The sequence below is a fragment of the Musa acuminata genome, chromosome BXJ2-8 (genome assembly GCF_036884655.1).
Source record: "Musa acuminata AAA Group cultivar baxijiao chromosome BXJ2-8, Cavendish_Baxijiao_AAA, whole genome shotgun sequence".
Lineage (NCBI taxonomy): Eukaryota > Viridiplantae > Streptophyta > Magnoliopsida > Zingiberales > Musaceae > Musa > Musa acuminata.
Window position 1 is genome coordinate 11,510,099 of NC_088345.1, and position 25,802 is coordinate 11,535,900.

The 25,802-nt window shown below is 39.6% G+C and overlaps 2 protein-coding genes across 6 annotated transcripts; one reads left to right on the forward strand and one right to left on the reverse strand.

Moving 5' to 3' along the window:
* Positions 1–616: 616 nt before the first annotated feature.
* Positions 617–4,126, forward strand: LOC103994429 (probable protein phosphatase 2C 60). Of its 5 annotated transcripts, none has more exons than XM_065120961.1 (6): positions 621–768; positions 1,077–1,217; positions 1,408–1,811; positions 2,075–2,442; positions 3,249–3,485; positions 3,656–4,126. In XM_065120961.1, exons 3-6 carry the CDS (start codon positions 1,508–1,510, stop codon positions 3,923–3,925), a joined length of 1,179 nt encoding a protein of 392 aa, XP_064977033.1. In that variant the 5' UTR covers positions 621–768; positions 1,077–1,217; positions 1,408–1,507; the 3' UTR covers positions 3,926–4,126. The 5 variants fall into 5 exon arrangements, with proteins under 5 accessions (XP_064977037.1, XP_064977033.1, XP_064977034.1 ...); XM_065120962.1 differs by having other exon boundaries at positions 626–768; positions 863–1,217; XM_065120964.1 differs by having other exon boundaries at positions 627–768; positions 916–1,217.
* Positions 4,127–4,952: 826 nt separating this feature from the next.
* Positions 4,953–22,883, reverse strand: LOC103994525 (protein CHAPERONE-LIKE PROTEIN OF POR1, chloroplastic). Its single transcript, XM_009414889.3, has 3 exons — positions 22,514–22,883; positions 20,429–20,789; positions 4,953–5,335 (listed from the first exon to the last, which is right to left on the reverse strand). The coding sequence occupies exons 1-3, from the start codon at positions 22,847–22,849 to the stop codon at positions 5,160–5,162; spliced, it is 873 nt and encodes a 290-aa protein (XP_009413164.2). The 5' UTR covers positions 22,850–22,883; the 3' UTR covers positions 4,953–5,159.
* Between the last annotated feature and the right edge of the window lie 2,919 nt (positions 22,884–25,802).

Below are 25,802 nucleotides of genomic sequence, written 5' to 3' on the forward strand. Positions count from 1 at the left end.
GGTGGGCTCCAGCACAAATTAGCCCACATGTAAACCTTCTCCAACCACTCACGTCCCCATCCAAACCTAAACCACTTTTATTTTCGCAGCTAAGCAAGTTTGGGATGTGTCTAAAAGTCGGGAGGGTTCGGCGAGAGATCCTATTAATAATATTAACAGAATTTCTTGAAACTTAAGTCAATAAAAAAATAAATAAAGTATTTAGAAAATATTAATATGTTGTACTTAAATTGCTGGTGAGATTTTAAAGAGTGCTCTTTAAGTAAAGTGGGCGTTAAATAAGAAATTAATATATATGATAATTATTTGAATTCATCAATTATTTTGACATCGAGATCGAACCCTCGAGCATTACGAGTGCTATGTGGATGGCACATTAGATGATGTCGATGGACATACATGATGTCGGATGGATGGCGTGACATAATGTCGGATCATCGACATGTGAGAATTGTTATTTTGATAATTAAAAAAAATGCTTTCACGTCAAATAAATCATAAATGAAAAGAAGCACGAGTTAAATCGCGAAAATTTCACTCGGTCAGTCTCTCCGTTACGACCCGGGAGATTCTTATTTTCCATCAAGCTTCCGTCGGGGGCTATATAATCCCATGAACTCGTTCTTCTGAGTCAGTCAACCTAAACACTGCGACGAGTGTCTCCTGTCAGTTATCCCCTGAGCTCCGATGCAGATGAGCAATCAGACGTAGAGCAGAAAGGAGGCACCTTTTGCCTTCTCTCCGCCCTGTTTCTGCGGAATCAGAAAGGTAAGCATCGTGCGTTTGTGTTTCTGATCTCATGGCATCGTCTGTCACAAATTCTAATCTTAGAAACGTGTTCATTATAAATCTGATTTTTTAGTGAGAGATAATGGTGAGAACTGCGACTAAAAGTGTCCTCTCACAGAGAGAGAGAGAGAGAGAGAGAGAGAGAGTCACTGTAAAGAGAGCGAGGAGGAACGATGGCAACATAACCCCATAAACTTTTCCCAAGTGATTCAGTCACTTTTAGTAGCGGAAGAGCGATTCCTTGTTATTTATGCCGAGCTTCTTCTTCTGATTCTTTCCCCCGGCAGAGCTCGACGAAGACGAGCGATTAGAACTGAGGCAAAAAGGAAGCTCCTTCGCTTGTTTGTTCCTGAGGATTTCTTGGACAAGTTTTTTCTTTGCTTCTTCTTCTTTCTCACGCATCCCATGCGATTTGGTGGCTCCCAAAGGTGCGGTTTTTACTGTTTCTTTTCTTTCCCTTTTTTTGCTTTGCCAACAAGTTTTGCTTCAATTCCTTTCTATTTGGTGGTATTACTCCATTGCCAAGATCAAAGAAAGGGGAATGGAACGATCTTGCTGACATTAACGAGGGCAAATCAGGATTTTGAGTGTTCTTTTTCCTCGTTTACCTGATTGCAGGGGAATTTGAAGACAAGGCAGCAATCGTCGAGATCGATGGATCGATGTTGTCGGGTGGTGGAAGGTGTTATGGGGTGAGACGAGTGAGGTGGAGGCGCTTATGGACCTGCTCAGATACTGCTGGGGGCCGTCGTTAGCTCACTATGTCAACTCGGGCTCCGACGCCGTCGGGCGGCGGGACGGGCTGCTCTGGTACAAGGACTCAGGGCGGCACGCGTGCGGCGAGTTCTCCATGGCCGTCGTCCAGGCCAACAACTTGCTCGAAGACCAGAGCCAGATCGAGTCAGGGCCGCTGAGCTCGGGTGAGTTGGGCTTATATGGCACATTTGTCGGGATCTATGATGGGCACGGTGGTCAGGAGACCTCGCGGTATGTCAACGATCATCTGTTCCACCATCTCAAGAGTAAGGTTCTGCAGCCCGAAGCTAATCCTTCTTCATCTGCTTCGCTACCTTTTCTTCTCATTGCATCTGTTGCTGCCGGTGAAAACCTGCCCGCATTCAATCCATTACCATCACCATCACCATCACCATCACCATTTGAGCTTTGCATACTAAATGTGCAGACCGGTTATTGCACCTTCATATGACATGTTCTGATTCTAACACTCAAGAAACAACAACAATCCTCCAAGTTTTCGACTGATTTCGCAGCAAATTGCTGTCAGGATTTGCGTCGGAACAGCAGACGATCTCTGTTGACGTTATTCGAAAGGCGATCCAAGCTACAGAGGAGGGGTTTTTAGCTCTGGTCGCCAAACAATGGCCTGCGAAGCCTCAGATTGCAGCTGTGGGTTCTTGCTGCCTGCTCGGCATAATCTGCAGCGGAACACTATACATTGCCAACCTTGGGGATTCTCGTGTTGTTTTGGGGAGGCTTGTGAAGGCAACCGGAGAAGTTCTTGCTGTACAATTATCGGCAGAACACAATGCAGGATTGGAGTCAGTCAGACAAGAATTGTGTTCTCTGCATCCGAATGATCCTCAAATTGTAGTCTTAAAACACGATGTTTGGCGTGTCAAAGGCCTCATTCAGGTAATGGACTACTTTGCTCACGCAGCACAGAGATCAAAAACTCAACATTGCTAGATCTTAGCTACCACCTACTTATTTTGTTTGAATGATCCTCAAATTGTAGTCTTAAAACACGATGTTTGGCGTGTCAAAGGCCTCATTCAGGTAATGGACTACTTTGCTCACGCAGCACAGAGATAAAAAAACTCAACAGTGCTAGATCTTAGCTACCACCTACATATTTTGTTTGAATGTTTCATCCTTATCATGTTAGTGTTTCTCGAGTTGAATTGCATTTTTGCTTGGTAATGCAGCTAACACTGGTTTCTTCTGTAGCCTAGCTTAGGTGTACGATGGTATAGATCCTGTTTTCTTTATCTTCTTCCAACTTTTCTGCTACAGTTGATTAAGTAATGATCGATACATGCAATTGTTCGTCATTGTCTACACAGAGTTTAGTATAAATTAAGTGAGTTTTTGATGGACATGAACTCTTTGAAAAGACAAGGGTTGCTTGAGAAAAAGATTGAGGATGAGGAAATACATCTGATTTCTTTTTCTATGTTCATTTACTGAATACAAAAACACAGGTGATGTTGGCCAAATAAGACCAATTAATCTTACAATGCACCTCATGCGGCACAGTGAAGTATGTTGATGCCTATGCAACTATTTTTGGTGCTATAGATCGATACACTAGGTTATGTTCTTGATGCTACAACAGAAATAGCCGAATGCTAAATGCTCAGAATGCAAAGATTGTGTTCTTCTCTTTTCATCCAAAAATTGGTCTTGTATCCACAGGATGTATGATTGTTTTGGTGCAGGTTTCTAGGACGATCGGAGACGCATATCTCAAAAGGGCAGAGTTCAACAGGGAGCCTCTGCAAGCCAAGTTTTGCCTTCAAGAACCTTTCAAGAAGCCAATACTTAGTTCTGAACCCTCCATTTCTGCACAACCGCTGCAGCGAGAAGACCAGTTCCTTATATTTGCCTCCGATGGCCTTTGGGAGCACCTAAGCAATCAGGAGGCAGTCGACATCGTTCAACACCATCCCCGCAGCGTATGTTGTGCATTCTTCACATGTCTATTAGACCATTGGTCACTAGACCAGCTCTGAACGTTCGATCTTTGTGCTTCTTATGGTTTTCATATGATTATGGTATAGTGATGAGTTGAGACATTACGGCTTTGTTGAATCGATACTCTTGTATTGTTGGTTGATTGGTGCAGGGGAGTGCCAGGAGGCTGGTTAACGCTGCACTGCAAGCAGCCGCAAAGAAGAGGGAGATTAGGTGCTCCGACCTTGAGAAGATCGATCGAGGGGTTCGCAGGCACTTCCATGATGACATGACTGTGATTGTCGTGTTCCTCAATTCAAATCTTACAAGCAGGGTGAGCTCGATCCAAAGTCCAAAGACGTCGATTAGAGGTGGTGCTATCAGTCTGCCTCCAAACTCTCTCGTGCCATATGCCAAGCTCATACATCACAATAATTCTTGATTTCCTGTACTATAGTAAAGCAGATCCACCTACATGACTCCCTTAGAGCGAAGTCGTTGTTGATGAGAGCTGCTAATAAGATTAAGCAGCTCTTTGCCTGTTTATATCCGCTTCGGTACAAATTACATGATGCGGCAAATCATTTCCTGCTTTCTAGTGCTCCTTGTTTAGAGGAATGCAATCTCTACGAACTTCTAGCTATTCTTTTTGTACTTTCTTCTTTGGGTTTGTCGTTCTTCGGGTTATGGCTAATTACTGCTCTGCTCTTAAGCTATGATGCAGTACATCAAATTCATAGCATTAAATATTAATCTTCCTTCATTAGGTTGAAAATGAGTGCCTAATCTAGAAGAGGCTATCGTGCAGTCTGAGAATAACATAGTTGTCATTATATATCTTGATGTTTAATACAGGTTAATCCCTTCAAATATTAAGATCCTTTACATGCCATTTTGTTTGAAATCCATCCACAAAATACAGGTTTAATATTTCTAATCATGATTAACATTAGTTTGTTTTAAGTATTTTATATATATATATATATATGTTTAAGGATGTTAATACAAATTAGAATTTTAACCAATAGTTATTTTACGAAAGCTAATGAAAATTAAATGCAATGGTGTATATGAAAGGATTTAGGTTTCCAAAAGATGTAAATGCTGAATTTGTAAAAACAAAAAAGTAGAATGACATATACAAAAATCACCTACAAATCCTTGTTTTTTTCAATGAATCAGAGAGAAAACACTTGAATCATTCAACAAATTGCATGGTACGGAAAAAGATATCCTTTTCCGATGATTTCTACCCTACTTGTTACGATGTAATTTACCAGTCCCTAAAAGTAGGAAAAAAATGAGACTGAAAGAAGAATTATTTTAGCTCACTAAACAACCATTTAAACGGCATTCAAAGGCTGTTTGGATTGCCTACATATAATGTGATGATTTCACCAGCACAGACACAAATGCAAAGTTAGAGAACCAAAGTTCAGCAGAACCGTAAACAGGTGATAACTACAGAATTCAAAGCAGCCAACACAAATGCACAATTTGACCTTTGATCTACATAGGTGCATATATCTATACTGTTTTAAAAGATCAAGTACTACATGGTTGCTATGCAAATTATTTTCAACATTCTGGATACAGTTGGTGGCTCTAATCATGATGAACAATGTACAAGAAAAATGGTTTCAGCTAATTGCAGGACACACGACGATTATTTGAACCTATCTTAGATACAAAGACACCAAGAACTGTGACAAGAGAATGAACTCGCTCACGATTACTGCAGGTGAATGAAGACCATAGAAAGGAACTATATCCACCTGCAACCAATGCTCAGCTGCTGATCCAATTACCGCACCTACCACAACGCCCCCGATAGTGATTACCGCTGCATTTCCTGCAAAAAATGGCTCAAAAACCTCATTTCTAGATTCAGAATATGCAGCAGCACGGAACATATTAAAAAGGTAGCAAAAGCATGTGATGACATTAACATTACATTTCATGGTTTCCACTGGTGAGAAAGCTCTGTACGAGGATCGGTCAAGTAAAATTTGTCATTACAAGTTAACCAGACTTCATGCATGGGGCACTTCTGCATTTAGGAATGGAAAAAAGATAGGTGCTCGATGGGAGAATTATCATGGGCAGAACTGACATCCTAAACCTCAAACTAGTACTTTTTGTAATAGTATCTAGTTGTTTTGCTAATATACTCCGTCTTCATGAGAGAAACCTAGACAGTAACTAGTATTTGCTAAATGGCAAGTTCACTTTGCTCTGCAAGTAATTTATTGCAGATTCTTTGTGGCTATATACATAATGGTCATACTGGTCAGCTATAGAACTTTGAACTTTGGTTGATGGATTGAACCATGTTAAGATCCACACCAGCCCTGACCATGGCTCACCAAACACAATACGAGTTCGCCAGTGGCTGTTTAGCTCTTCCATCAAGTAGTTGGAAAGAGGAGAGTCTTGGCTACTGATTGACATGTGGAGGAGAGGAAGAATGGGAAGAAGTGCCATCAGTGAGTTGCCTAACTTAGGACACAACAAACAACAACAAGAAATCATAAGCATCCCAAATCTCAGGGTCAACTCATTGGATATTTTTCCCAATTCACTCGATCCTCGATTGTTTGTTTTATTCATTGCTGACTGTTTTTTTTCATTGCACGACAGATACCATTGGAACAACTAATATGGGTCTAAAGTGATTGCTATTAAAGGTGAGATAGGTGTGTGTGTGGACTTGTGGATAGGTCTAATAGAATACGGATGGTGGAATCACACTATGTTCATACATGATATGGCTGGATTACCATCTGAAAGGATATTGATGAACCAAACAATGGGCCACAGTGACATTTCTCATGTTCATTTTGCTCTTGAAGGAAACATATAGGGTCGAATAATTCTGGCATGTTCCTTAATTACTTTGGAATATGGAAGTTAACAACATCATCAAGGCTCACATGATCTCTAGAATCATTCCCTAATAGATGGCACATGGGACATATCTTATGGAGGCGGCTCCATCTTATGATGCACATATGCATTCATGGGAAGCTCTTCTTACTTGGCCCACTACCTGCATGTTCATAGTTCTGAGTTGGCTATGAAACCATAATTGTCAAAACTCAATAAAAAACATGTGGTTTTTACACCCAAATACAACTCAGGAATCAGTGTTTGAAGGTAGGTAATAACTTGATTAACTTATTTGATAACTATTTGTAGCAAACATCTAATGCCTTTTCAGATCCCAGACAAAGACGTCCACTAGATTGATCCAACATCTGGCCTACTAATGCAATAACTGATATAGCATGTGACCTCAATTGTCACAATTGTTATGCTTCAAGTCTTTTCCTTTGCAAATATATTTAATCTAATAATGTCAAGGTTAAAGGTGTAATTGCAAAGAGAGGAAGGCTAATTAAAATCAGTTTTAAGTCTCACTATGGTTTCAAGTGTTAGGTACAGAATTGATCTTAGATAAGGAGTTTCGACCTTGCTGTTCGGTCATGATTTACGTATACTGCAAAATATTTTTGACATGTAATTGCCTAAATAGCAACCAAGGGCACCAATAAAATATTTTGTTTCTTGTAAAAAAGGTGATTCGACTCTATGGAAGCTGATCAGCTGAAATAAGACATCATGGAGATAACATGAATAGAACAGGCTCTTGCTAGTCATAGGTGCCTGCAAACCAATCACGTGAGTGATGGCACGTGTGACATGACACGCACTCTTTTTGCTTATTATATTATTATGACATTCTCTCACTTTAAATATATATATATATATTGTGATGTCCATGGATATGTGCATTGGGAATCGGATCGCGATGAGATCACGATAATGAGACTGATTCACCTTTAAACGCACCCTAAATAATCCTGGTCATAGGTTACTCGAGAGGGACATCGAGATAACTGGACAGACTAGTGTGCTGTATACTCGTCCATATAATAGAGGCAACTGGTCTCATAGCTACTCGTGTGGGGATACTAAGGATACAGTGCAGGTGCTCATTAAAGAATGAGTTCATTGATTGATCCGCTCATGGAATACTGGATGGTTGATGATGCCTTATTGTCATATAGCGATTCCGTAGTCCCAGTAGTATATCTAGTAGTCCTAAGACTTGAGACACCAAGAATGTCCTGTACGAGTACTCCACTCTTTGATATCAAACTTATAGGTTTGGAAGTTCCAAATCTAGTACAACCGGTTATTGGGAGTGACAGCCAACCTTACGAGGGCTATTGAGTGTCGATAGAGGATCATCCGCTTTCGATATCATGAGAGGAATATCCTGTGTGTTCTTGCTCAAACAAATCCTTGGCCAAGGTCATTCGGATTGAGATAAAAAGAGTTCTCCAAGAAAATCCAATTAGAGCGAAACTCAAGGAGAAACCGTATAGGCTTGACAGCACCATGCTCGGTATATAATCTTTGGGATATTAGATGGACGAGGGACTATAGATACATGGTAACTGAGGACAGATAGGTTCAAAGGATTGGATTCCCCTGTATCGTCTGGGGACTAAGGCGTAGTGGCCTAGTACGTTCGTAGTCGATGAGTCGAGTGAATTGTTATTGAGATAATAATTCACTGAGCTGGAAGGAGTTCTAACAGGTGTGACTCACGACCAGCTCGATATTGGGCCTAGGGGGTCACACACATATGGTAGGTGTTGCGACGAGCAGAGGTTCGGATATGAGATATCCGCTGGAGCCCCAATCTTATTGGATATCCAATAAGCTTCTGAATTATTGGATCCCATGGATATGATCCAATAAGAGCTAATAAGAGATTATTAGGTAAAGACTCACTAATCTAAGAGGCTTGGGTAATTGGATGGAGATCCAGTACCCAATAGGGCAGAATCCATTATGGTTAACTGGGAGCCTCTATAAATAGGAGGGAACTAAAGGCCCATAGGCTGGGGCTTCTTGGTTGCCACCTCCTATTCTCCTCTCTCCTTCTCCTCCTCAAAGAGCAGGCGTGGAGATTTAAGGAGCGTCATCGCAGCCCTACTGTGTGGATCACCACTAGAGAGGAGGACGCTTGACCTCCTTTATCCTCTCCAACAGATCTATAGGGATTCAGAGATATACGATCTCCCTATGTAACACCACTTTCTGACATATGATTTTGCGGGTTTCGCACAACAATCTTCGCACGACGACGAACACATATTGGGAAATTTGGGTTTTTGTTTTTTTGTTCTTCCGCTGCGCATGTGATGTCGCCCCTAGATTTCCATACAGTGGTATCAGAGCCGGGTTGTTCGTGCGAAAAATTGGTTTTGAACTACGTGTGTTGTGTTATAGGAAGACTTTTGTCATCAAATCGTTGACGCAAAAGGTGAGAGAAGGCAGCAATGAGGCCTGGCCACTTGCGTGCTGGTGGCTAGAAGGGCAGCAGTCGGCAGCCTGTAGCTCGCAGGCAGGCAACTGCACGGGCGGGGCAACGACGTCTACAAGCGCTACACCTACGGGGGTGGCAGTGCCCGCAGGGGCAGCACCCCCTCCCCCCGGCATCATGGCCGTCACCGGCAAGGTGGCGACGACCACAACGCACCAAGCGCAAGGAAGGGGTTTAGAGTGTTTGGGCAGAAGGCATTTTTGCCCCTTGGAATTTAAGAAATTCTAATTTTTGTCCTTTTATCCAAATTATAAAAATACCCCTCAGAATTCAAAAAATTCTCTACATGTCCCTAATTTCAAAAAATATTAATTAATTAAAAAAATTAATTAATTATTTTTATTATTATCTAGTAGTCCTACATAACGATATTTACATGTGATGTATGATGTGGACGGATGATTATGGACTATGTGATGTGTTTGTACACGTGATTATTATTATTATTATTGGGGCCTACGAGCCTCCAATTTTATTCTCGTTTATTTTCGAGCCTGCATGTCTATGATTAATTGTAATCACACGAGGAGGCACAGTAGGAGCGTAGAAGCGATAGCGGGACCCACGAGGCCAGGACAGACGATCGCGATGCATGGAGATGCACCGAGATGCTGACAGAACCGACGAGGATGAGATGGACCATCACAAGGCATAGAGATACACCGTTGCACACATAGATCTTGATGTGAGTGATTTGACCCACTAGCTCGGGCCTGATCACATTAGAAAATGATCCATGATCATCTGGTATGATTGCTCATGTGATGTGTGATTATTTATACACTTACTAGATATATATATATATATATATATATATATATATATATATATATATATATATATATATATATATATATATATATATTTTTTTTTTTTTTTTTGTCATGCAATGTAGATATATATTAAATATGTATGTGTGTGACACGTCATATTAGGAGACCAAATTAAAAATCCCCTCCCTTTATAATATTAAGTTAGTAAACATGAGGCAATTAGATTAACCCACGTGGTCTTCCATTGTTATAGGTAGGGACCGATTCTCGACGTAGGTTGAGTTAGTCGAGTCACTCGTGGCTCACCTATTTCGTGATTCGCTATCTTGCCTACGATATAGAGATGCCATCGATGACCTGAGTACATGGTATGCTTAGTCGAGTCACTCGAGGGCATATTGTTGAATTAGACTCATCTTCTAACGATGGTGATAACTTAACCGAACACCATGGATGGTCGAGTCACTCGAAGTCATGGTGATTCGGAGGTCGAACAGGACGGGAATCACAAGGAGTTGTGATTGGCAAGAGTTGCCTACCTTTACGGGCTTAGCGTAATTAGTCGAGTCACTCAAGGTTACGTTAAGATGCCGATTGAATCCCGATCCCCACAAGAGATCTGCCGGGGGTCTCCGATTCACATACCAGAGGGAGTTGTGTGATTCGCGCGAAAATAGTTAGAGTAGATTAAGATAGAAGTCCTTATCTTAATTATTTATTTTTCTACAAAATCTACATGTTATTTATTTATACTACATCTTTATTTTCAGAAATATGTCACATTTAAATCCCTTACGAGGCATACTTGATGTCAACCGCCTCACTGGTCCAAATTACTCTGATTGACTCTACAACCTGAGAATCGTTCTCACGGTGGAAAAAATCGCGTACGTCCTTGATATAGTGATGCCTACGCCCGAGGATGGGGCAAGCAAGGATGAGATCGCTCGCTACGTGAAGTACATAGACGATTCCACTCTTGCTCAATATTACGTGTTGGGCTCTATGACTCCGGAGTTACAGAGATAGCATGAAAACATGGATGCCAGATCCATTCTCCTACATCTCCGCAAATTATTTGAGGAACAGAGAATGACTCAATGATACGAGATATCCAAGTGTCTCTTCCGTGTTAGGATGACTAAGGGGACACCGGTTCAGAACCATGTCCTAAAGATGATTGAGCGGATAGAGAAACTCATAGGTCTAGGGATGGCCCTAGAGAATGACATGTGTGTAGACCTTGTACTTTAGTCCCTACCAGATTTTTTTTCTCGGTTCATAATAAATTTTAATATGAACAAGCTTGAGGTGACTCTCCCTGAGCTCCTCAATATGTTGAGGGAGGCAGAGAGCACCGTCAAGAAAGAGAAACCAGTTCTCTATGTTGGTGTGGCATTATAGGCCAAGTCATATTCATGAGAGAATGATTCAAAAGTTGCTAAAGGATGAATAACTAGATCCATTCGACTATGAGTCATATGCAACTCGCAAGCCTTGCCTTCGTGGAAAGATGACCAACTCTCCATTTAGTGGAACTGGAGAGAGAGCCACAAAGTTGTTAGAACTCATACATAGTGATGTATGTGGTCCCATGCCAACTCATTCTATAAGTGGTTACTCCTACTTCATTACTTTTACTGATGATTTCTCAAGGTATGGACATATGTACTTGATGAAGTATAAGTCCGAGGCCTTCGAGAAATTCAGGGAGTATAAGAATGAAGTGGAGAATCAGACTGGAAAGAGTATCAAGGCTCTTCGATCATATCGTGGAAGTGAGTACTTGAGTACAGAGTTCACCCAGTTCCTCAAGGACCATAACATTATGGAAGTGAGTACTTGATACACCCTAGCTCAATGGTGTATCCGAAAGGAGGAATCGCACACTGTTAGACATGGTGCGATCCATAATGAGTTTCGTCGACCTCCCCATCTCATTCTGAGGATATGCCCTAGAGACCGTAGCTTACCTTCTGAATAGAATTCCAACTAAGTCGGTGGTGTCTACTCCATATGACATATGGAAAGAGAAAAAGCCTGATCTTAAGATTATTAAGATTTGAGGTTGTCCTGCCCACGTTAAAAGACACAACCCCGATAAGTTGGAATCAAGGTCGGAGCGATGCAAGTTCATGGGATACCCCAAGGAAACTTATGGGTATTATTTCTATCATCCCGAGGACCAAAAGGTCTTTGTAGCCAAGAGAGAGATGTTCCTTGAGAAGGAACACATTCTTGGCGGAGACAGTAGGAGCGTGATAGAGTCGAGGAAGGTTAGAGAACCTAGCTCAAGCACCAGTCCATAGCCCGAGTCTGTTCAGGTATCTAGCACACAAGTTCCGACTTTATGTAAGTCCGATAGAGTATCTCATCCTCCTGAGAGATATATGGGACATATTAGAGGAGAGGATTGTCACGAACAAACTTCTAAACAGGATGTTTGATGTAATACTTATATATGTCCGTGTCTTTTGGTATGTTCATGCTTTGCAAAACATATAGAAGGACGGTCTAAGGTTTAGCCCCATTTTAGTTGGGTTTGGTGGTTGTTTTAGGCTTGTAAATAAAGGTTGTGTCATGTGGACACTTGCGAGAGATATTCGGTCTGTAGCGGACCATTTTGACCCTTTGTTGTGCAATCGTTCAGAGCTTGTAAAGTTTGTTTGTAATTTGCATTGGTTATGAAATGTTTTCTGAAATGTTTGCTTGTGGATCCCGTGTGAGGCGCTTTCTTTAACCCGTTTTCTCTTTTGTACGTCCTAAGGGACCATGGGAGGTTTCAGGGAGGCTAACCTTTGCAGACGGACACGCAAGGGTGCCGCACGACATAGGCAAAACCAGCTGCAAAGGCGGGTACTCTTGAAGAATATGTCACAATGCTACTATTTAAGTTGCCATAAAGGGAGCGGTGCGCAACAGAGATTGTGCTGGTAGGGGTAAAGGTCCAGGATCCAGACAATGGTACACCAATTTCAGCGAAGTTGGTGGACTTCGGGAGCTACTAGGCGACGGACTGTCCTAGAGTTGTGTTTCGTTTGAGTGTGACCCGAGAGCGGGTGGACGAAGGCCAATTGCCAAAGGAGCGAACAAAATCGAAGGTGGAAGAGACCATGCGATGTGTTGGCAGAGGCCACACATGGAGGGATCACAATCCGAGTTCATCCCATAATGATTAGACTGCAATGGAGATGTCACCAAGAGGCGACATGGTGTAGTGGATCGTGGTGGAACAGTTCGTGGCAATGCGATACGCACGAATATAGTCCCGTGAGGTATCATACGAAGGTATGATTGAGAGCTATTGGGAGCTCCACTTCGGTGAACAACACGACGACAAGAAGGGCTATGGATTCAAGGAGTGAAAGTCATGGTATCGCAAAGGCGTGCCTTCTGTGCATATATCGAATTTTGCATCGGATGAAAGCCTTGGTCATCAATATATGGGGGCTGTGTACCACCGAGGGAAAAGTTCGAATGTAAGTACTAGTGAGTCCCATGAGAGGGACTTGGTCATGTAGAGATATGATCAAAGCAGCTGAAGAGTTGGATTGCTCTAGAGCCTATATTCGCTTAAGGAAGCCCGGCAAAGTCAGAGGACAATGTCGAGTAAGCGAACGTTGCTACCAAGGAAGCTAAGGAGAATAGAATTGGTGCAAACCCTACAACATGATGGTAGAGGCCATGCATTGGAGTTGTAGTCTGTCTTTCTATCGACCAAGGGGAACTGCTTGGAGAACACAGATGTGTTGAAGTAGGGGGTCGAAAGGGGTGAGGAAGCGACGACAAGTCCAAAGGAACTTAGCTACCCAAAACAAAGCATCGGTTAGAATGGAGGTGGACTCAAAGGAGTGCCACACAAGCAGATCTATAGATCATGAAGAAAAGGGATGCAGATACGAGGTGACGGATGGTAGGGCCATGGGAATGGCAACGCCATGGTACCATAGAGGCCGGACTTCCGTGAAGTCATCGATCCCTTGCTCTCATGGAGGGAGAGTGCTTGATCGTGAAAGGGGTCGAGGAGGTGGAGCATGCAGAGACAAACTCCAAGTACCAGGACAAGGTTAAAGAGCGGAGGCTAAGAAACTTCGTAAGATCGGTGTCAACAAGCTTCTCATTAAGATAGCCAAAAATAAAGGACTCCGGGTCATGCAAGAATGCACGACCAAGAAACGAAGCAGGCAGTACGCGGTGTTGTACCTTTGCTACTCAGTGGAGTAGGTGGCAGGGTTAATGGAGAAGACGGTACAATCCCAGAGGCGACCAAAACTATTAGAGACTTACTCCAAGTTGGGGTGAAAACTTCCTGCATTCTAAAAGTTCGATAGCATTGAGAAGGCGAATCACAGTAGCTAACTCAATGCAAGGAGTGCAAACAATTCAAGTGCTTCAGAAGTGTGAGCAAAGAGCAGGCGAAGGCCAGTAACCAACTCGATGTATGGAGTACAACCCTCAAGAAGACGGGCGAAGTCAAGTAACATTTGCCTTCTCAACTCTTAAGAGAATGGGCGAAACCGAGTACCCCAATTCTCTTATCTATCCAGCAGAGGAGCTCTGCACAGGTTCAAAGACCCTTCGAAGATAATGGAAGATAATAGTTGTCAAATCCTCACCAATGGTGATCAGTGCCACTGAGAGTAGATTATTCGCTTCATTTCCCAACAGAATGTCAATCGAAAGCGGACGTGATGCGAATCTACTTGGAAGTGACAACTAAGTGAAAGAAGAGTCAATGGGCAAATTTTATGGAGGAATGACCCAAAACTTTAAAATGTTTACGAGGCGATGCTCGTTAAAGCTCCAACAAGTATCCACCCAGTTCAAGCAGCACGAGGCATTTGAGAGACTGACACAAAGTAAGGATGATCTTTTCCTTCATCTAAAGGATCCGCGGGAACCAACAGGGATCAACACAACTCAGCCAACCCCACACTAAAGTCAGAGTCATTGGCGAGTTGAAGTAGCATAGCAGATCAAAAGTTCGACTACTCAACAATAGCAGCGGAGAGCAGTTGGGAGCCAAGAGGCGCATTGCAGCTGGAGTAAAAGATTGGAGACTCAACAAAGGCGAGGAGTTGCAATGGCGGCAAAGGCTTTGACGAGGACGTCGAAGGAATGAGTGGGGGAGAATGTCACAGACAAACTTCTAAACAAGATGTTTGATGTAATGCTTCTATATGTCCGTGACTTTTGGTATGTTCATGCTTTGCACAACATGTAGAGGGACGATCGAAGGCTTAACAGCCCCATTTTAGTTGGGTTTGGTGGTCGTTTTAGGTTTGTAAATAAAAATTGTATCATGTGGACACTTGTGAGAGATATTCGGTCTGTAGTGGACCATTTTGACCCTTTGTTGTGCAATCGTTCAGAGCTTATAAAGTTTGTTTGTAATTTGCATTGGTTATGAAGTGTTTTCTGAAATGTTTGTTTGTAGATCTCGAGTGAGGCGCTTTCTTTAACCCGTTTTATCTTTTGTACGTCCTATGGGACCATGGGAGGTTTCGGGGAGGCTGACCTTTGCGGACGGACACACAAGGGTGCCGCACGACTTATTAGGCAAAACCAACTAAGTCCGTGACAGGATGTTGAGGATATTGATCCTTAGACCTACGATGAGGCTATTACGAGTATAGCCTTCGGGAAGTGGCAAGAGGTCATGAATTCTGAGATGGATTCCATATACTCCAACAAGGTTTGAAACCTAGTTATGCAACCAAGGGTATTGTACCCATTGGTTGCAAGTGGATCTTCAAGAAGAAGATTGGAGTAGATAGAAAGGTAGAGACCTATAAAGCAACGCTAGTGGCTAAGGGGTATTGTAAAAGACAAGAAGTTGATTACGACAAAACCTTCTCACCTGTAGCCATGCTAAAATTCATTCGAATTATATTGGTTATTGCAGCACACTATGATTATGAGATCTGGCAAATGGACGTGAAAACTACATTTTTCAATGGCAACCTCGAGGATGAAGTGTATATAATACAGCCTAAGGGATTCGTGTCCAAGGATAGTCCAGATAAAATGTACAAGTTGCTTAGATCCATCTATGAACTAAAGCAAGCTTTCCGAAGTTGGAATATAAGATTTGATAAAACGATCAAATCTTATGACTTCATTAAGAACGAAGATGAGCCTCGTGTGTATAGGAAGGTGAGTGGGAGCGCTATCACCTTTTTGGTGTTATATGTGAATGACATCCTGATCATTGGGAACGATGTATGAGTGCTCTCCATAGTAAAGGCTTGGCTATCTAGACACTTCTCCATGAAGGACTTAGAGGAAGCATCCTACATATTGAAGATTCAGATCTATAGAGATAGATCAAAGAGAATGCTTGACTTGTCCCAATCTAGGTACATAGACACCATTGTCAAAAGGTTTGGCATAGAAAATTCCAAGAGAGGATTTATACCGATGAGACATGAGATATTACTTTCTAGGAGTATGTTCCCAAAGACTCCTGAAGAAAGGGCAGACATGGATATGGATATAATATCCTATGCCTCAGTGATAGGGTCTATCATGTATGTTATGCTATGTACCAGGCCTAATATAGTGTACGCTCTGAGTGTCACGAGCAGGTATTAGGTGAATCCAGGCTTGGAGCACTGGAAAACAGTAAAGTGTATCCTCAAGTACTTGAGAAAGACTAAGGATCTTTTACTGGTATATAGAGGAAGTAGTCTTAGGGCTAAGGGCTACACAAACTCGAGCTTCCAGTCCGATGTCGATGATAGCAAGTTTAATTCAAGGTATGTGTTCACCCTGAATGGAGTAGTGTGCTGGAAGAGTTCCAAGCAAGATACTACTGCTGACTCGACCATATAGGCGGAGTACATTGCTACGGTAGAGGCAGCAAAGGAGGGAGTCTGGATGAAGAAGTTCATCACAGATTTGGGAGTCATGTCGGGCAACGAGTCGATTCCCTTATATTACGACAACAAAGAGGCGATTGCTCAAATGAGAGAACCCGGGTCTCATCAGAAACGTTCTGAGGAGGTTCCACCTTATTAGAGAGATTGTCGCCTAAAGAGATGTAGCAGTAGAAAGAGTTCCATCTAAAGATAACATCGCAGATCCACTAATGAAGTCGTTGTCTAAGATTATCTTTGAGCGTCACAGAGGTCTGATGGGGATCAAACATATAGGTGATTGGCTTTAGTTCAAGTGAGAGATTGCTAGTCATAGGTGCCCTGCAAGCCAATCACGTGAGTGATGACACGTGTGACATGACACACACTCTTTTTGTTTATTATATTATTATGACATTCTCTCACTTTATATTGCTTATTGCATATATATATTGTGATGTCTATGGATCCGTGCATTGAGAATCGGATCGTGATGAGATCACAATAATAAGATCGATTCACCTATAAACACAGACCCTAAATAATCCTGGTCATAGGTTACTCGAAAGGGACATCGAGATAACCGGACAGACTAGTGTGTTGTATACTCATCCATATGATGGAGGAAGCTGGTCTCATAGCTGCTCGTGTGAGGGACACTAAGGAAATAGTGCAGGTGCTCATTGGAGAAGAGTTTATTGATTGATCCGCTCACGGGATACTAGATGGTTGATGATGTCTTATTGTCAGACAGCGATTCCGTAGTCCCAGTAGTATATCTGATCCTTAGACTTGAGACACCAAGGATGTCCTGTATGAGTACTCCATTCTTTGACACCAGACTTATAGGTTTGGAAGTTTCAAATCTAGTACATCCAGTTATTGGGAGTGACAACCAACCTTACGATGGTTATTGAGTGTCGATAGAGGATCATCCGCTCTCGGTATCATGAGAGGAATATCTTGTGTGTTCTTGCTCAAACAAATCCTTGGCCAAAGTAATTCGGATTGAGAGAGAAACGGTTCTCCAGGAGAATCCGATTAGAGCGAGACTTTAGGAGAAAACCATATGGGTCTGACAGCACCATGCCCGGTATATGGTCTCTAGGATATTAAATGAATAAGGGATTATAGGTACACGGTAACTGATGACAGATAGGTCCAAAAGATTGGATTCTCCTGTATCGTCTAGGGACTGTGGCATAGTGGCTTAGTACGTCCGTAGTTGATGAGTCGAGTGAATTATTATTGAGATAATAATTCACTGAGTCAGAAGGAGTTATGACAGGTATAACTCACGGCCAGCTCGATATTGAGCCTAGAGGGTCATACATATATGGTAGGTGTTACGACGAGTAGAGATTCGGATATAAGATATCCATTGGAGCCCCTATCTTATTGGATATCTAATAAGCCCCTAAATTATTGGATCTCATGGATGAGATCCAATAAGAGCTAATAAGAGATTATTGGGTAGAAACCCACTAATCTAAGAAGCTTGGGTAATTGGATGGAGATCCAATACCCAATAGGGCAGGATCCATTAGGGGTAACTAGGAGCCTCTATAAATAGGAGGGAATTAAAAGCCCATAAGCTGGGGCTTTTGGGTTGTCACCTTCTATTCTCCTCTCCCCTTCTCCTCCTCAGAGAGCAGGCGTGAAGATTTGAGGAGCGTCGTCGCAGCCCTGCTATGTGGATCATCGCTAGAGAGGACATTTGACCTCCTTTATTCTTTCCAATAGATCTATAGAAAATCAGAGATATACGATCTCCCTAGGTAACACAATTTTCTGACATGCGATTTTGCGGATTTCGCGCACTAATCTTCGCACGACGACAAACACATATTGGAAAATTTGGGGTTTTATTTTTTTTATTCTTCCGCTACGCATGTGATGTCGCCCCTAGATTTCCCTATAGCTCTCCTCTTATTTTCCTTCTAATTTCTTTTCTTATCCATTTCTCATTCTTTCACTCTATCATGCCTCATCCGGAAAAAAAAAAAAGAGCAAAGCACAATGCAACCACCACTTAACAATAAAGTATAGCTATAGAAATAAGCCTGGTTTCATATCTCTAAAGCATGGGCACAGATTTTTCGAACAAATGCGTGCATATATTATATTCATTTAAAAACTTTTTATACTACGTAATTTAGACCAAGGATTACAATTTCGAATAATACCGCCCGTACTGGGCGATATGTACCGGTCCATCAGTTGACCGGTACATAAACCGCTCGTTACCGGACGGAATATATATATATATATATATATATATATATATATATAAGGCGTCACCCCGCGTGGGAGAAGGAAAAGGCGACGCAACGTCACCTTTTATAAAAATATTTATATATAAATATATATTTATTAATATATATATATATATATATATATATATATATATATATATATATATATGCACGCACCGAGCGGTATACCGCTCGGTATACAGTATCGTATCGTACCGAACGAATGTCGAAACTCCGATACGGTACGATATTTCAATCTTTGATTTAGACAATCTATGATTATCAAAAATACAATTTTATAAGATGCATAACAAACAAACCTTTAGTATAAATTGCAAAATATTCACAAAAATACTTCAAATGCACCTTGAGTATTTAGAGATGTTAAAGATAAATCTGTGTAACTCAAAAGCCTGCATACTTATTGTCAATATTCAGCATGTTTTGAAGCCTAACGAAGCATCCTATATATGCACCACGTGAATAACATTAATAAGCATAGACCAAAATAGTTTGAATATCTAACATGAGTTGGGAAGTATCAGACAAGTGATTATACGCAACATGGATAAGGAATGCATAAACAAGTATTTTGAAGAATTCTTGCTTATCAAACCATGAACGAAATATCCTGTCTGAATCTGAGAGCCGAAAACGTGTTTAAAAATTTGTCTTTTGGTTCCATTTTGATCGTTTTACAATTATCCCAATATGTGCGTAGCTATCAAGAATTTATATAAGCAGACCTGTTGCGAGTATTTTGAAAAACCTTTTTTTTTAATTGACTTCTGTAAATGTCACTGCAACTAATCCTGCACCCTCCCTAGATTAACCACCTTGCCTTTCAAAGGAAAATTCTGATTTTGAATGCATATAATATCATCTTCATTGCTGTTCCCAATGAGCTTTATTTCATGAGTTTAATCAATTACGTTCATTCCTACAAAACATCTATCACAAATTTCTCATTTCCATTATATACATTTTTTCATAGGCCCCTCTTCAGCATCCAACATTCTGAACAGTGTCGTCTATGGCTGTCATAATGTAACATTCAATTGCTAGGAGCACCACCAGTCAGTTATATATTAACATGACCATCTAACTCTGGTACTTTTATGTAATCTGTGAAGTTCTTCTCTCCAACATCTTGTATGACAGGCCCTACATAGATAAATAAAGTTCCTTGCATGTCCTGTTTATTTCATCTAAATTCCTATTGTAACAGATGAAAACTTCATGTGCTCTTGTAAGGTTTTAAATATCAGTCTGATACTGGTTTTGGTAATACAGTCAGGTATATCAGGCAGTACACCAACATGTATCTCCTGGTATCATTGAATTGAATAATAAAAAAAGATGAATTGTATATCTGCCAGTATTGATCAACATCAAGTACTTGGTCAGACTGGTACTTAACAGTCAATATATAAACCTCTCTCTCTCTCTCTCTCTCTCTCAATATATATATACATATATCATCCTACTGACTTTTAGACACTTATACTTCAAGGCTTTACTTCAAAAATCCAACATTTATTTGTATCTTATGTAATATATATTTCTTTATAAATATTAAGCAAGACACTGCAGATAGTTTCTTTGCATTAAACACGACTTTAACTAAAATGAATAGGATAATAAGAATCTACAGTTACTTACCTAGGCTCATTCTCTTCTTTGACAAAAAGTACAAGGAAGCTCCAAAACTTGTAGCTAATAGTAGCCCAGAAACATCAGCTCCAATGTATTGACCTGCAGAAGTTGGGGAAGCGCCACTAACAAATGTAGAAACCATCAAGGCTCCATAAACACCTGCCTGTATGCCCAAATTGTTGGCAGATGGAGATTCAACAGAAACAGGAATGTTCTTGACCATCTTCTGCAGCCACTCTGGCATTGCACCTGTTGCTGTACTTCTTATAGGTTTAACATCGGCATATCTAATACTACTGTTTGCAACTTTGCCAGCTCTCCGTTGTGACAACCTCTGCATGAGCAACATGTCATATGCAGCCTCCACCTAAAACATAGTAACTAGCATGGCTTTAGGAGAAAACTATTAACACAATGAAGAAAGAGCAACATCATTTTTAGAGTGCTTTACCTAAGAAATAATAGGAACTTAGTCTAAGCAACATATGTTCAGTTCTATAGACCAGGGTAGATATAATCAGAAACTAGCTTGTATCATACTATCAGCTTGTTACCATCTGAACCAGCTCATGCTAGTAAGAATGGGAATGCCAGAAGTTTGCCATGAAACATTAGAGTGCTTTACAATTGTTCCAGGATTCAACTTTAAAGAAAAATACTCTAAGGCACTCTGTGGTATTGGTAAACGTACAGACGAAGGGGGAAAGAGAGAGAGAGAGAGAGAGCAGTGTACAATAGCAAAGCTTGGGGTTTCCTGCACTATGGCAGTAATTTCAATAAAAGAAAAAAATTTCATTTAAATGTAACCTAACTCACTAAAGCTTATCAAAGAAAACCTTCCTTTTTGTTGACTACAATTATGCAGGAAACTGGCCTTGAGAAATTTCAACAAGTTTAGCTGTGCATGGATCGTTTGCCTTTGCATAATTCTTGCATTTCCTTGTGTTAAGATCATAATCCTTATAGTCACCATAAACAGACACAGGATACGAAAACAACATGATCCAAACTCATGGTATGTCAATGTAAACAAGTGAAAACTAAAGATACACTACGATAGGTATATGATAACAGAAAATTATTACATATATATGACATAGATGATGCTTCTTATCTATAAACATGTCTATGTCACTTGAATTTATCTAACAAAATTGACTTGACAATAAAAGCATTGGTAAGCTTTATTCCTTCCCTTCCTACAAGCATCCCAAAAAATCCACTGGACCAACGAACAAAATGAAAGATAACTCAGTTTCATCTCCAATGGAAGCCTCTTTTTTAAAACCTAGAAGGCATCATCTGGAGATACCAACTCACAAGATTAACATTGGGCCACATATTTCATCACTCAAATGACTGATATAAGCACTATCATATCAGCAAATCAAGGGAAAGTTTCTATCATTTGCAAATGATAAGTGGAAAATAGAACATTTTCATTGTGTCATACCTGAGATACCCCTTTTAAACTCTACAAACCACAAAGAACTCATAAATGGCAAATTAGATCAAACCCTGAGGCAATAAGAAAACTAGAATTGCAGAGGATTACCTAAACTACATGTATCATCATTTGAGTTATGCATTTTGACCATTACCTAAACTATATCTTTTACAGGTTTCACTCTATATAGCATACCAATTATCAGCTAATTGAAGTTACTTGCTTTTCCCAACTGATAGATAAAGATCGAATATTTCCATTGACCATTACCTAAATTATGCAATTAAAACCCTACAAAGAACCCATACATGGCGAAATAGATCGTACCCACGTTCCAATAGATACCCTAGAAGCTAATAGGCAAACTAGAAATGTAGGCAATTATCCAAAATTGCCACTTACTACCGATCAGGAAACCAACGTAAACGATTTATGGAACCCAAAATTATACTTAATGAAAGCAAACTGCTTTAATATTACCCTCTTTCTTGAACAATAACCCTTTCTCATCGCGTTATGCTCTGCATTCGCCGGGATCACTTTCATTCGATGGCCAGCAATCACAACAAAATCCCACCAGTGAGGCACTAAAATACGACCCATGCTAAAAGATATCAAAGATTCCGAAGGAAAGAGGAAGGAACCTGGGCAGCGGATTCCACGTCGTCCTTGCAAGAGGCGAGGACGGCGTTCTTGGCCCGAAGGATGTCGTCAAAGGAGGCGCTTTCCGACAAGCCGAGGAGCTTGAGAGCGTTCTCCACCGTCATCTCGTACGGGGCCGAGGAGTCGTCGGCCCTCGACCCCGCCGCTGGCGGCCGGCCAGCCGGGCCGATCCGGCGGTGGAAGATCCCCGGTCCCCACCACCGTCTTCGCCGCCACTGCTGCGCGACGCCGCGGGCGGCAACGGGGAAGGTCGCGGCCGTCTTCGGCAATGGGTGGACGCAGAGCACCGGACCCGAGAGAGAGAGAGGGGCCGCCATTCTTTTGTCTTCTCGCTCTCGCTTCTCATGGTCCTACTTTTTATTATTCTTTATGGAGCGATATATAGTTTTTGTTGTTTGTTTTTCGTAGAGCGACATATAATTACGTTCGGTACCATCGTGTTTTTAATTTTTCCTGCTTTTAGAAAAAAAAAACACTTTATAGAACGATTTACAATTAACGTCAGGTAGATTTGTTTTTGTTTTTTGTTTTTTACAGAGCGATATGTATTCGGCACCATCATGTTTTTATTTTTCTTGCTTTTAGAAATAGAAAAACACGACTAATGTTTCCATTTTGTTTGTTTTTCTCTCCACTTGGTTTTGATGATCCATGAGTTTGAAGCATGGGTTGCTACAGAATTCAAAATTTCTATGTAAGAAAAACAAATTAGAATGTCCATTGTAATCAAATCTCCAATTTAAGCATAATTTTTTTAATAAATTTTAAAAATAATTATTTAAAATCTCGAGTAGGAATATTATTTTTATCAGTAAATTAAATGAAAATAAAAATTAAATAAATATACAAATAAAAAATCGTACTCTCATCTTCATAATTCTCCTTTTCCAAGTCTAGTAGTGAGATGAGTGACTAAGGAGAGGTAGGTTCTTTGTCCTTCTCGAAAATATTTTTTTTATTTTTTTGATGTATTTCAAATTTTGTTTTTAGATTAAAATATATTATGATTATTCGTATTATATGTCATTTCTAAAATTTTCTTCTATTCCTTTATATATCTATATTTTTATTTTTATATTAAAAACATGTTTTAATTATTGATATTATACGAAGTTTCTAAATTTTCTTTTATCCTTTTAAAGATTTAAAATTTTATTTTAGGATTAAAATATATTATAATTATTCATGCCAATTGTAGTTTCTAAAATTTTTATCTTAGATGCATAATAGTTGATTAAAAATATTATTCTCTCTCTTATGTAATTTTTTTAATCGATTACTATTTATTATTTTTTAATGAATCAGAATAAATATTTTGATTATAATTTCATAATATTCGTATTTTAAATTTTAAGAATTTAATTAGAATTTGGATTGAAATCAACTAGCCCAACCAATACTAAGTTGACCCAACCTAGTTTAGCTCATTGTCTTTGATTTAGGCTCAAATGTTAATTGAATTAAATCAGATTTAATCAATTTAGATCAACTCAGAATCCTTCGGAATCAATATGACTTATTACAAATCTATTTAACCTAAATTAAATTTAATCTGATCCAAATTATATTAGCCTACGAGCATAAGAGGTCGATTCAGTTATATCTAATTAAATTAAATTTAATTGGACTGATTGAACTAGGATTCAAATCGAGATTAACTAATATTATTTGACATCAATAATATTTGAAAAATAAATTAATATTTTTTAACATATTATTTCATCTCACGTATCAATATGAGATGATTTTGTTTCTAGGTAAGTAGGACGATTTACTTCGAGGATTAATGAGCCATCAAATAGATCGACCAGACGATTGCTCCGTTATAGCTGTTAAGAGGAATATGTCATATTTTAGCGAATAAAAGATATTTTTTATATGTTGTTGGGAGTTTGATATAGATTTATCTTCATGTATTATGGGGGTGAGACATAAACTCATCTAATAGGATAAAGTTTATTTATCTGTTAATATACAAATGGAGTATACACTAGTAAAATAATTAACTTTTGGATATATATTTGTTTTACAATTGACTTACAAGAGTTCCTACTCAATATTATTAAAAATTATATTTTTTTTTTTTTATTTTCAGAACAACCTCCCACTAGAATAAATTTCAATAATAAATACACCATCCATTATCGTTAAGTAAATTCAATTCATTCAATTTTATTTTTGAGTCGACAATATTATGTGTCTTGATAAAATCCATAACTACTTTTGATTTATATTTTAATAAATAAATAAATTATAATATATATTTATAATATATATATATATATATATATTAATAAAAAATAATAATATTTATTTACTTGACTCTCGATTTACTCGTATTACAATTTTATATATAAAAAAAGTGTCTAGGATGTGACATGGATGATTCATCCATCAACCTATAATTATAATTAATGATGTCGAAGAATAATACTTGTTCGTCGAATTATTTCTTAACTACTGTCTTGGAGCTAACTCTGGATTGTTAGAGCCTTCCCTCATCGTCTAGTGTGTTTGGTTGATCTAAAATGTCCCCAATGAGACTACCGATACTGAACTAAAGAGCTAACTCCAGACGTTGAATTGTTAATTGTTAAGAGTCCTCCTCATCATCTATTGTCTTTAGTTGATATAAAATGTCCACAGCAAGACAACCTACGATGAGCTAAAGAGCTACCATTTCACTGTTCTTCTTGGAGCAACAACCTTTGACTCGTGTTGCGAACAATTACAATCATCCGATTGGTACCTTGTGATATCAAATCATTATAACAAATCTGACTTTATGCTTCGATCGAACAATGGAGTTTGTATTCTGACTGTGTACTTTTCTTCTTGATGCTAGTTGTTGAAAATAAGAATTGTTAGACTTTTAAAACATGCCCTCGAACACTGTGTTGTTGCTGAAATGATTATCAAGGTGTAAGAGGAAAATGTTAGATTATTTAATCTTTTATAATTAGATAAGATATATAATAAAATTAATTAGATTTTGATTACAGATCAATAGAAAAGAAGTCTATATTATAATAAAATTTCTTATGGGATATCGATGAACTCTCCTAGTAACTTATCTTAGACCATCTGTTATTGTCTATAAATAGACAAAACCTCTAAAATTTAGATGAGATATGTTATACATCTCATAAATGAAACAGTTGAGGGATTACAGTTTCTTTCACAATCTTCATAGTTCTCCTTGTAGATTAGTAATTGTTTTAGATCTAAAGACGGTGTCTTTGTAGATCACACATAGATCATTTTCAGATA

Excerpts from the sequence above, each read along its gene's own strand:
- LOC103994429 (XM_065120965.1), top strand. The coding sequence starts at position 1,508 with ATGGACCTGCTCAGATACTGCTGGGGGCCGTCGTTAGCTCACTATGTC. Across the intron at positions 1,812-2,074 it reads TCTGTTCCACCATCTCAAGA|GATTTGCGTCGGAACAGCAG; the intron begins GTAAGGTTCTGC and ends AATTGCTGTCAG. Across the intron at positions 2,443-3,248 it reads GTGTCAAAGGCCTCATTCAG|GTTTCTAGGACGATCGGAGA; the intron begins GTAATGGACTAC and ends GTTTTGGTGCAG.
- LOC103994525 (XM_009414889.3), bottom strand. The coding sequence starts at position 22,849 with ATGGCGGCCCCTCTCTCTCTCTCGGGTCCGGTGCTCTGCGTCCACCCA. Across the intron at positions 20,790-22,513 it reads ACGTGGAATCCGCTGCCCAG|GTGGAGGCTGCATATGACAT; the intron begins GTTCCTTCCTCT and ends ACTATGTTTTAG. Across the intron at positions 5,336-20,428 it reads AAAGAAGAGAATGAGCCTAG|GAAATGCAGCGGTAATCACT; the intron begins GTAAGTAACTGT and ends CATTTTTTGCAG.